This window comes from Humulus lupulus, chromosome X (assembly GCF_963169125.1).
Source record: "Humulus lupulus chromosome X, drHumLupu1.1, whole genome shotgun sequence".
Taxonomy (NCBI): domain Eukaryota; kingdom Viridiplantae; phylum Streptophyta; class Magnoliopsida; order Rosales; family Cannabaceae; genus Humulus; species Humulus lupulus.
In genome coordinates this window covers 196776172-196789897 of record NC_084802.1, presented here as the reverse complement: position 1 = coordinate 196789897, position 13726 = coordinate 196776172, and the positions used below count along the sequence as shown (strand labels likewise).

Below are 13726 nucleotides of genomic sequence, written 5' to 3'. Positions count from 1 at the left end.
CATATCATCCAAAAACTCATCAAAACATAAAATCCAATTCATGCTTAAAAACTTTAAAAACTTAGAACCTAAAACTTGGATTACCTCCGATTATGTCGTTTCCCAACTAAATCCTTTGGCTAATAAGTATCTAATCTTCCCTAGAAACGCTATGCCTCGATCCTCGCTTGAATCCGAGTCCTAAAACACAAGTTTCCTTAAAAAATGTGATCGGGTGTCGAAAATGGAACTTTGAGGGAGAGAGAACGTTCTTTTTATTTCTTAACAGGTTACTTTAAGCTTAAGTAATCTCAAGCAAATCCTAATGCTCAGGGTCCCGAAAACTCCCCAGGGGTTAAAATAGTCAAAACTCCCAGAATTTCCCCCTTATCTCACTAATTCCCAATTTATCACCGAATATTTATTCCTATTACTCAATATCCTGGTAATGTGCTAAATACCCCTTGACTCACTCCGAGTCAAGTATAAATCCCACTATGACTTTCCCACTAGCTTGTTTCCTAGGATAGTGTCGTGCTGAGTAACCCTAGTATAACCAAATAATAATGAAGCACCACACACATGCCACATATATGCCAAATATACCTGAAATGGCCAAAATATGAAAATCATCCAATTAATTAGAAATGGGTTCACATGCATATTTAATATACCTAAACATGCATATAATCATTTAATTGCATAAAAATCAATTATGGCCCTCCCGACCTCCTAATCAAGGCCCTAAGCCTTATTAGGAAATTTGGGTCATTACAAAGTTGCACCTTGGGTTATTGGTCATTGCATGAAGAAAAAATATCAGACTAGATCAAATGTGTACATGGAAAACAACGTAAGAGAATACATTAAGAAAGATTATGGCATTGAGCTGTCATATGGAAAAGCTTGGAGATGCCGACAGAAGGCTCTTTCTTTTGCTAGAGGGACACTGGAAGTATCCTGCCATAAGTTACCATTGTACCTGTTCATGCTTCAACACAAAAATCCTGGGACGTTGATAGATTTTGTCTCTAAGGAGGAACGGTTCAAATATTGCTTTTTCTCACTCAGAGTTAGTAGAAGAGGGTTTTTTTCATGTCGTCCTTTGTTATGTGTGGACATCACTTTTTTATAGACAAAATACAGTAGGCAGACGTTATGTGCAGTTGCGTTGGATGCAAATAGCCATCTATATCCAGTTGCATTTGGTATTGTGGATAGTGATAATCATGATTCATGGAAGTATTTCATGTAAAAGCTAAAGGAAGCGATTGGGGAAGTTGAGTACCTGGCGTTTGTAACTGACAGACATGCAAGTATTACACATGCCTTGGAAACTATTTTCCCTGATGCCTATCACGGTGCCTTCTACCACCACATTAGTATGAATGTGCATGCTAAATTCAAGATTGATCATTGTCACGTGTTGATGTATAATGCGGCATATGCTTTTAGGAAATCCGAGTTCCACGCTCACTTCGAAAAAATCAAATCAAAAGACCCAATTATTTCCCTGCTTACTTTCTTGAAAATAGGTATGTCATTGTGAATTGTATTTTAATTTATGAAATCTTGTAAATGTACATTACTATTAAATGTTAGTTTTTCTAGATACTAGGTACAATATAATGATAAGCAGTTATGCTGAAAGTTTCAACAATAAAACTTTGGACGCTAGGAGCTTTCCGATAACTACATTCATCGAATTTATTCGCTTCACACTTCAGTCATGGTTCTGTGATAGGAGAGAAACTAGCGAGAAGAAAACTACAACTCTTGCATCAACCTACAAGAAAGATTTGGTGGATATGGCTGAGAAAGCTCGATTCTTGATCCCTTATGCAATAGGGAGACATGAGTTCCATGTGTTAGATGGTGAACTGAATGGTGAAGTTGACCTTTTGAATAAGACATGCGCATGTGGCGTGTTTCAGCTTATTGGATTTCCATGTGTTCATGCACTATCTGGATCCCTTAAGAGAGGGGTGAACTTTTATTCTCTTTGTTCAGATTACTATAAAATTAAGACGTGGAGGTCCTCTTACACATAATATATATATCCTACTGGTAACGAGGAAGAGTGGATTATTCCACATGACATTATGACAAAGAAAGTGAGAACACCTATGCAAAAATATCTGGTTGGTCGTCCAAAGAAGAAACAAGGTAGGCCTAAGAAGAAATGCCATCCTTCCAATGGAGAAAAAGTGGTTGTAGAATGCAAGTGCAGCACATGTGGAGGTCTAGGCCTTAATAAGGCAACTTCTAAAGTTGGAGTTTGAAATTTATGACATCGATGTTAGACTTTTTATTTGTGTACTAATGGACCTTGATTGGCACCGATGTTGCATCAAATTACCATTGATGTGGCATCGAAACTAAGTGCTTGATCACGAAATCAAAATAAATGTTCTAACAGACAGAAAAAGTCCAGGGTGCACATTCTCGTAAAAAATGTCTATTCATAATTTATCCCTGAAGTACTGAATGTGGTCCTCAATGATATATAATAAGGGAATGTCTACAAGAATAAAATCCAAGTGCTTGATGGCGAATACACCAAAATCTCCGCTGATAAACTAAAGTTAGTACGTCTAAATACTTGGTTCTAGACTGTGGGACAATATCAGTGGACATGCATCGCCAATCAAAGTTTGGAATGGTGATCTTTAGTCTAGCTATTTTAAACTTGGGGTGTCCTTTAAACATATCAGAAGCATTGAGTAAAGATGGAAGCATCCTATCTACAGCTCAATCAACCCAGTCAACTTACCATGGCTAAAGTTGGAATGATTTGAGTCAAATACATTGATCATCCAATCAGTCAAATTTATCTCGCAAAATACCCAATGACGATTTTCCAGGCACCAGTGGAAGTAGATCTCATTGCAATCACCCCAAGGCTTCTTGTATTTTTTTAGCATCTCCTTTCGTGAAATTAAGAATGTCCTCATCTCATTGGTAAGTCCTGCACTTGTTCTTGAAGTCGTCATATCTAGCAGGAATATATTGTACAAATGAAGAATCAAGTATGGTGGCTTTCGTGGGGTATGTATTCGGCAACTCAAAAAGACGTCTTCGTATAAGATAATTTGCAGCGTCGAGATGCTGCAAATAAACAGAGTATCATTAAAATAGAATATTGTTAAAATGAGATGAATGTGTTGACTGCAAATATAAAAGACTTACAGTGTCTGCCAACAATTCTTTTGCCACCTTCAATTTCAGGAACCAAACAGGGGTGCCATCACAACCTTCCAACTTCCTCGGTCTATTGTTGTCAATCTCACCAAGTACCCATCGGTTAAAAGATGTCAACATATCTTGATCCAACACCTTTACAGGATGGATCATAACTTGGTCCTTGAACTTCAGTTTCTTGGCTGCTAGAGTATAGTCCTCATACCTTACTGGTCTCTGTCTGGTGCGCTTACCTGTAACACTAGCAATTAGTATACAATCTCTTTAAAAAATGTAATAACTCATGGATTAATAGTACCTAAGATCGTCTGCACTGCCTAAGGAGGTGTGACTTCTCCAACAGGAGGCTCGTAACATATGCGGAGAATGTCATACTTTGGATCCTCTGCTGGAGTAGGTGCAGGAATAGGTACACCACCAAGTGGTGCCAACTTCTCCAATATGACTTCTTGATTCTTAAGGAGGATACCTACAGTGGTCTTAACCTCGTCCACTCCACCTGATAGTTTGGCCATCTAATCCAACACAGCCTCATAAAGCCCAACAGCAGGAGCATAAGTAAGTTCTGCACTAATATCAAGAGCAGTCTCATTCGGGGCATCCTCCACAAATATGTCAGCCTCCACGGCTATCTCAGCCACCACAGCAGCCTCTGCCTCAGGATCGTAAGGTCTTCCATCCTCTGGCACAGGCTGGATCATATCCTACAGCATCGCATACCTAGGAGCATCCCCCTCTGTCCTCTGATATATGGTGCCGAAGAAGTCTCGCTCGTCTGCTCGAGGCCTTAGGATAGAAATGCATGACAACTACAATGGAAACAAAACAAGCAAAGAAAAAATGACATAAGTTGATTGGTATATGGAAAAAGTTTTTGACTTTTTTAAATTTAAAATAACTTACACATCTCCTCGCAAGTACATCCTTCACATCTGAATGCTTCAGTTGGCTTGTGCTCTCCCACTGTAGTATCCAAGGGAACTTGAATCCACAGAGCTTAGCGTATTCCTTCTACAAAATCAAGAATCGTCTCGTATGCCCAATATTGCAAGGCTGATGGATACCCCTTGCAGGTGTACTTTGCCTCCACTTGAGCACCCTTAGAAGACTCCACCTCAGTGGTCTTGTTCGCCTTTTTACCAGGTATTGTAGCACCAATCGCTTTCATATCTCTACTGAATTGTTTCACAGTTGTATCGAATGAAAGGGATTCCCATGGATATTTCTCAAAATAATCTAAATCCTCGACCATCGACAATGAATCTCACCAAATATCATTGTCGTTCTCAGCGGCCAATAGTACCCGCTCCATAAAGTAAACTAAACCGAGCTTGTACAAATCATTAGGTACATTGCACATATTAAAAGCTCGTTCCAAAATATTGAATTCATTGTCTTTCTCGGGCTCCACATTGAAATATGTATTGAGTAGGCGGGAGGACGTAAGGTGAGATTGAATGTCAGCGGCAAGTGGTGGACAGAAGCAGCTCCGGCCAGTCATAGTGGTAAACTCGTGCACCACAAACTTACATAAGTTTGGGCCGATCAAGCAGTGTACCTCATCGTCACACGAAGACTTCACCTTCCGCAAATGCAGTGTGTGCACCAATGCCCCAGAGAACGAAAAGGCAGGGGCTGTGAAGAATGGTCTAAAAACAGACTCATTCACCCTCCCCAATAATTCATGACCCTCAAACCTTTTCTGAAATTTAGTTAACCTCTTAGAACCCCTATAGGTCATACGACCAACATAATGATCCTCTATGGGGATCTCAAGCAGTGGGATATGTTTGGGTGGCATCTGCATATTATCCAAAATAAAAGAGAGATAATTAATTAAAATTACAAAAAAAAAAAAAACTCAGCCTGCTGTTGTCAACGAAATGCCATCGCCTTACCATCGATTTGACATCAAAGCAAAAATCAACATATACAAGTATGCATCGAAATACTATCGATATACCATCGAAATTGATTTTACAAATCAACAAACAAACTATCGATATGCCATCAAAATGACATCAAAATTGCATCAATATACATTTAACAAATAACAACTAAACTAAGTGATTGGTGGTGAAAAATTCATATTTATTGATCTCAAATGTTAAATTAAATTAAATTTTAATTAATATTTTCAGGAAATTAATAAAAAATATTTTTACCAGTGAAAATATTTAGGTTGAATTTAATTTGGTTTATTTTGCAGGAATTATGTTGCATTTTGGTACAAATAAAAAATAAAGATTAAATTTTGGAAGAAAGAAATTGAATAAATAATTTTTTTATTTTAAAGTCTTTCCATTGCATAAAGCCCAACCCAAGTGATTTCTTTGATCTCATGCCAGACCCAGCTTTACAATTTTCTCTACGTGACATGTGATCAATATTAAGATAAATATTTGCTACTGCTATCTATCAAATAGCAAGGATCCACAATCAATTGGAAATGACCAATTAAGATAATCACTTCCCTGGCAGAGTTGACCAAGAATTATGCTTCGTTGGGAGAATTCTCAATCAATCCCATGTTCTACAAGCATTCCAAGGCATCAACATCTCAATTATATTTGACTAAATGAGAGAAATAAATTTGCTACAATTAGTTTTCCATTCTTATTTTATTCAAATTAATGAGAAAATCAAATCCAATTAATTAGTATTTCATTTCCCACTGAACGGTTTTAGCATGACAAAATGCTATATAAAGGGGACCTCTTGTATATATTGGAATGTAATTTCCATTAGCAAAAATATAGTAAATTTTAGTCTCATTTTGTCTATTTCTTCTCATATTTTCTCTTTAGAATAGTGTGAGAATGACTAGCATTCTAGGCTAGTTTCCTAGATAAGGTAAATGATGATCCTATATATATGAGGTAAAATTTATTTGTGTTATGATTCACCAAGTGCCTAAAGTTCATACATTTGAGTAATATAATTTCATCTATTTTTCTCCATCTCTATATCAATATATTTAACTATTTGGTATTAGATAGAAATAGTCTATTATTGTACAAATAATAGTACAAATATATCAATATTATAATTTTATGGTTAGTCTATTATTGCATTATTGCCAATGAGGTATATTGTCATTATTAGATTTTTCATAAAATTATTTTCTATGATCTTAAGGTGAAAATTTTTATTACTCAAATAAATTTTATTAATATATGTTCTTCAAGTTTTATCTTCCAATTAAATTGTTGGGAAGTGAACAATTTAATTACGTTTTTTGTGTGAATCAAAACTCAAATAAGTGAGCCAAACATATAGGTGATTCTTGAAACCTTATCACTTTTGTTATTGAATTTTTCTACCAATTTTATTTTCAACATTTTCTCAAAAAACACCAACGATTTCTTTACTGTTTGTGCTTTAGTTCTACTAATCACCTTTTGATTAAGATATCTCTCTGTGGACACGACCGCCCATACTACACTACAACAACCGCTTTGTGAAGACAAGTTTAGGCGTAATCACTAAGCCACCCTCGAATTAGCATCGAAATAACATTGAAATTGCATCAATTATACACAAAATAAAATAAACAAACAATGTATTGATATGCCATCGAAATAGCATCGATTATGCATCGAAAATCTTTCAAGTAGATAATATATAAAATCCATCGATATCGCATCGACATAGCATCGATGCATCACCATTTAAATTAATGTGATCGAACAACCATCAAAATGGCATCGAAATAGCATCAAAATTAATATATTTATCAAAAGAAAACTAAAACCAAAAAAGCATCGAAATATCATCGTACTAGAATCAAAATTGAATCGATGGACATTTAACAAATAACAACTAATACTAAAAAAAAATCGAATCAACATCGAAATATCATCAAAATTCCATCTATTTAATACAAAAAGAAAATTGAAAACTATGCAAGCATCGAAATGACATCGATATTTCATCGATATAGCATCGATTTACTATCGCATTTATTTAATGATCCATCGAAAATTCATTAATTGAGCATTGATGACACAAAATTTTGATTATTAAAAAACATACACTTGCATTGAATGCTGTCGATTAAGCATCGAAATGGCATCGAATGAACATCGACTGACCAAAATTTTGTAGAATTTATACTCAATCTTCCAAAATGATGCACATAGAATCAAACTCATTTCAAGCTATATTTTTGCAAAATAGAGATTAAAATCCTACATTATGATTAAAATCAAACCCATTTCATCGATTTTATACATTACGATACAAATTTTAAAAACAAAAAACAAAAAACGACCTTACTGTTGCTGACGACGGAAAAGATGGTGGTGACGGCTACTGTGACGAGGAGAGAGAGAGAGAGAGAGAGTTTCGCCTGAGAGAGTGTGAGAATGTGAGGGGTCTGAGAGAGAGAGAGAGAGAGTTTCGCTAGAGAGAGAAATGAGAGATTTCGGCTGACAGAGGAGTGTTTAATATTAGCGGTATTTTTGTCCAAAAAATTGGAAATGTCATATGTTTGGGATAGTAAGTTATGTTGCCATTTAAAAAAAATAACTATGTTAAAGGGCATATACCCTAAAATTTCCCTATATATAGGCCAATTATTTAATCCCTCACTTCATTTTGAGGTGTGCCATCCCTCAACACATTTATAGCCATTAGATTGATTTCTAAAGTAAAAAAATTTAATCCTACGCCTGAAATCAATTGAAGGGTAAAATTTAATGAAAAATTGGTAACCGATTCACATTGTTTTTTTTAAGGAACGTAAAGCTCATTGAAAACTACTGAAAAATGATGGGAACTATAGGGGAAATTCCCTCCCTAGAACTATATCCATCTTGTAGACTAGACACCCTAGCCTTTTTTGCTAGACCATTGACAACACCATTATATGTTCTGTTAATACAACCAAAATTACAATCAAAGTTACTACATAATAACAACATGATATTAGAGAAATTGATCCAAGCATTCTAGTCCAGAGGTTTGGCTCTCTTTGTGATGACTTTGATGGCCAAAAGAGAGTCTGAGAGTATGCTGACATTGCTATACTGCTCCTCCTTAGCCCATCTTATAGCCAACTCGATAGCCAGTAGTTCAGCCTCAAGCACTGAATCAGCAGCCACCTCCTTCCACCTTGCTGAGTACCTGCGGGAATTGGGCTCTGCACTTATAGTGGCAATGGTGGCCTGACCTTCTTTCCAGGATGCATCTGTAAGAAAAGCTTGTGGAGACAAGTGCAGGGGTTAAACTTGCAGTGGGCTTCGAAATCTACTTGTTTTCCACTCTTGCAGTTTTACTTGATCTACTGCATATTCCTTCCATCTAGTTGTAATGGTCTTAAGAATGGCCGGAGGGAAGGTTAAGGATCCCCTAAAGAGAACCTCATTTCTCTGTCTCCAAATACATTCAAAAAGACTTCCAATATATTCCATGAAACAAGCAAGATCCTTATTAGGAATGGAGTCTAGAAGTCGTTCGAAGAATTCGTGTCCTAAACGATCCCGTTTAGTGTCTTTAAATTTAGTTTTTATTGCTCTCTTTGCATCCCTTAAAAGTTATTTTTTTTTTTAAATGCAGCTACAATTTTCATTTTGATTTAAAAAATATATCCCTTTGAGTGTCCAAAATGTATTTAAAAGAATTTTGAAAAGAAAATACTAAAAAAGTGCCAAAAAAAAATATTTAAAAGAAATTTAAATTTCTCAACATGTATTGTAAGCTAGCTGATAACATGTTTCATTTTTCTCTAACCAATTGTAAAAATGACTTCGCCCATTCTTCTCGAACTTTGTCAATTTCTTAAGTATTATATGGTTTGTCAGGTGTGAACTGGAAAAAAATAAAGAAACAAAACTTTAATTAGAATTATATTAGTGTTAATAAATTCAAAGCATATACAAAAATTATACTATATGACATTCTCCAACATCGTTAAAAATAGCATGAAATGCCTTATTATTGTAACTTGACAATTTTTCATCTTTAGTTGTCCAAGTTAATTCTGCTTTAACGGGTCACACTAGTTTTTTTATCTGTATCAACTGGTGCCATCCACCCAGATAAGAAAGACCTCCAAGCTTTCTCGTCAATTGTTTTGATAAAGGCCCTCACTCTTACCTTCCAATAGGGATAATTTGAATCATTCAATAATGGAGTACGTGATACCGAACCTCTTTCTGCAAGGAAAGAGATTGTAGAAAACATAACAAACAAATGGATAACCACAAGATCTCACTAAGAGTTTAGTGACCTACTCTGATACCAATTTAAATTCTATTTTTAATTAATTACCAAGTAACTATTGTTTGGAGAGAGTGAGGTTACACCACAAAAGTAATAAGAATCTACACTAAATTATCCTTGACAGAGACCAAAAAAAGATTAAGATAGAGGATGCAAACCGTAGTTGTAGATCAAAATTCTTCAGCCTTCTTGAAGCTTCAAAACCCTTATTGAACCATCACCTTGAACTTCTTCTTCCTTATGCAAAACACAACCAAAGGCTTATACACGAGGAGTATCTCTATCCTAATTCTCTATTTCCTAGCCCTCCATTGATGCTTGAGGCTTTTTCTAAGATTAAATGGGAATTGGGATTGAACAAGCCTTAAACTCACAAAGCCAAGCACTTTCTTTATGAGTTTCTTGGAGAAACGTGAGATTCTTGAAAACTAGAGAGAGAGAGAGGTTAGAGAGATATTTGAAAGAGTGATCAAGTCTTCCAAAACTCTATGAGAACCCTTTTATAGTATAGGCACCGTCATTAAGTCTAACCAATAGGATTAGAGCCTCAAAACTCGTCATATGGAGCTTAAAAAACGTGTCCGTAAGGACACATCAGGTGATGTGTCACCTACTAGCACGCGATGCATCACCTGCTGGGGTTTTCAAACCCCTTCGCATTTAGATGATGCAACACCTCCAAGAAGGTGATGCATCACAACCCTGTCGACCCAATGCCCCCTCTAAGGGACCTAAAAATGCTACAAATGCTACAAAAATAATTGGGAATCCTTACGTACCTCCATGTATCACTTTGGACCCAAAAACACAATTTTCAAGTGCCTACAATCGAAGCTTAAATTTCACATTTTCACTATGTGAAATTTACTAAGTGTTTTATACATATCTTGTATAACAACACTTATCCTTTGTATTTAACCAATCAAAACAATACTTTAATCAGTTCAGTTAATTTCAGATGTGTAATAAACTAAAGAGCTAAGTGCACAATCTGATTAATTACAATTGAATGGTGATGAATCAGACTTAAACAGGATAATCACAAGAATATAAAAATCAACACATGAAATTTTTACATGGTTCGGTTACCTTAGTCAATGGAGCCACACTCAGAGAAAAAAACTTATTACTAATGATCACAAATACAAAAGCAATGACTTATACAAAATTAGACTCCCTCTATACAAATCTCGTTTCTGTAAGAATCAGATCTTCACTCGAACTCCCTTCAATGATGTCTGATTTCTTTCTTCCTCCTGAAGAAAGAATTGAATTGCTCTTCTCTCGAAGACCGTAATGCTTTCTTCCTCCCAGAGAAAGAATTTGAACAGCTCTTCTCTCGAAGATTGTTGATGTACGCATAATGGAAATAACACCTTGAATCCATCCTTTTGCTGCCAAGGCTTCTATTTATAATCAGGACAAAGTCCTACTTTAGCAGCCCACGAAATCAGAGAAGAGAATATCCATGAATTCTCTAAATGGAAAGTCTATCGGATCTGTCGATATCCCAAATTGCTCGGCCAGTTAAGCAATTAGATAGCTCAACATGTACTTGGATAGACTTAAGAATAGGGAACAAGACACCAATATTTGTTTTAAAAATCACAAAGATTTTATCTGAATCAAAATAGAATACAATCAGAATAACACATATTAATGTAACTGATTGTTTCCCCATAAGGTGGTATAAAAATACATATTCGAAATCTCACAAATAAGGAAATAATTAAATATATTTTATACCATAAAAATCTTTAATTGATTTACAATTGATTTTGTGAGACCAGAATAATATTGATTGAGTAATATAAAAAGTTCTTAAAATAAGTTTGCCAATTTTAGGATCTTACAATCTCCCTCTTTGGCAACTTTGTAGGCAAAAACTATTTGTTTTTATACAACTCAATCAGCCTGTATGAAAACATTGTTAGTTTGAGATGAATACTAACCAACTCTCCTTGCACAAAATAGTTAGTAATCAAAACAAAAGAGACAATGACCAAACTCCCCTACACAAAAGAGTTAGTTATCAACACAAAAGAGACAACAAGCAAGATATTTGAATTTTAGAAAAATTATCAATCTTCCCTTGAGATAATGTCAAAACTAATAGAAACATAAAAACATAACTACTTCTCCTTTTTTACTAACAATGGGGCCAAAGTCTCAAAACACAAAAATATAAAACAAAAAACAACGAAAGAAGTAGTAGTCTATTTCTTAGATTTTGGTGGGGTAGCATGAAGACTAATCACATTGTCTAGGAGAATTTTTTTAGTTTCATTTAGGGAATTTAGCTTCTCCATGAAAGTGCTTTGATTGCAATGAACAACCCCAATTGCAGCCTTTAGAGCAGATAACTCTGGTTCCTACACAGGTGAATCAGCCAGAGAAGTCGAGCCATCTGACATTTTTATGGTATAAACCGCCACGAGTCTTCACCATTTTTTTATGTACAAGAAACATTAGAGAGAAACAAACACGAGAGCACAAGAAGGAAGAAAAATGGTTCTTCATTCATTGATGGGACGGGAATAAATAGGTGAAAATGCAAGCTTGGAAGGATTTTGGACACTATATGGAAGAAGAGGCCAAATGGAATCAATTATAAAATGTGTATAAAAAAATGGGTTGAGCTTGTTTACTCGACCAAATACTTGGACAAGTTAAAAGTTTTTCTTTTCTTATTTGGACAGGTTACGAGCTATATGTCTATAACCCTATTTTTACATTGGGTTGGATAAAATATATTATAAATCGACCAAACGGACTTGATTTTATAATATTTTAAAAGATTAACAAGTAACTTAAATGACATGGTTGATAAAATCTACTTGTTCTTTATTAAATATTGGAAATGCTAATTTTCTTTTGCTAGTCATTTCTATAATGCTTAAATGGACTTCTAGTACTATTGTGGAGTATGTGATTTAGTGCAAAATTCGATATTCACATGCTTAGATACATAACCTATATGCAAGTAAAAATTTATTTAATACATTCTTTTGTTTGACTAATTGATATATCTATATATTAACACATCAAAATTTTATAAGTAAAAACTAAAAACGAATGAAAATTGAAATTTTGGAGGCTGAAATTGTCTGTGGTCGTGACCACTGATTATCCTTGGCCGCGGCCTGGGGGTCAGAGGCCAGTGGCTGTGGCCAGGAACATCTCTGGCCGCGCCCAGGAAAGCTGATAGCCAACTCCAACTTTTTTTTCCATCTTCAACGGTTCTAACACCTCATGTAACTCCCCAAAGTCATTTTTAATTCCAAAAACATCCAATTAAACATTGGTAACAGCCATGGGGGTTGGTGGAATTTGAAATTTAAAGGGTGTCTCAAAACTCTATAAATAAGAGCCTATTGCTCACTTGTAAGACACACTATTTTCAATCACAAAGCACGTAGCTAGAAAATACACCATAAAGGCTTGATAATTCCAGAGAGCTATTTCCTTGTGAGATCCCTTAATGCTTATAGAATAAGGGGAAATAAGCTTTTGGACAAACGTCTTGAACCTTGTTCAAGTTGGTGATCCCCACTACTCTACACTTTGGTTGTGTGAGTGTGAGAATTTATCTATTGTTCTTCTTATTATTTTGTTCTTCAACTCTTTTACTTTTTGCTTCTATCTTATATATTTATTTGTATTGTTATGCTTTGAGTTGTATTATCAATATATCTATCATCTTCTATTTCTATTTACTTGTATTTTTGCAATAGAGTTGTAACACTTATTTATCTATCATCTTATCTATTGTAACATTTTGCATAGAGTTGTATATTTGTTTTTACCATTTTCATTTAGTATAATATATTCTCTAACATGTAATTCCCCTTAGAATTATAAGAAAAAAAGAGTATAATAAATTTTGCAAGTTGTCTTGTCATATATTGAAATATTAAAATTCAAAATATCTCCATGAGTGAACATCAACAAATGTCCATAATCTAGCCAATAATACTTTGCTTATTTTGGCTACGTGCCACCCTTCTTTAAGGTATAAGTTGTCATCTTTGGCAACCATAGATGAAGGTAAGTCTAAGCATAGGTGTAATGTCCCAATTTCCTTAATGTGACATAATTGATTTAGTATGCGATTATGTGATTCTATGGATGATTATGTGAGTTATATTATTATATGATGATAATTGCATGCATGCAGGCCCACTTCTTATAAGAAGAAAATTTTCATAATTTTGGCTCGTTGATGGCATAATTGTATATTTATGTGCATGTATGTGATATATGGGTGAGACCACATTATTATGTGAATATGTTTAAGCTATTCGGCAGAGACGATCTTGGG

The 13726-nt window shown here is 34.9% G+C and overlaps 1 protein-coding gene across 1 annotated transcript; it reads left to right on the top strand.

The window, feature by feature from the left end:
- The first annotated feature begins 820 nt into the window (after positions 1–820).
- On the top strand, positions 821–2030 carry LOC133806582 (uncharacterized). Its single transcript, XM_062244672.1, has 3 exons — positions 821–1051; positions 1238–1514; positions 1591–2030. Exons 1-3 carry the CDS (start codon positions 821–823, stop codon positions 2028–2030), a joined length of 948 nt encoding a protein of 315 aa, XP_062100656.1.
- Positions 2031–13726: the final 11696 nt, after the last annotated feature.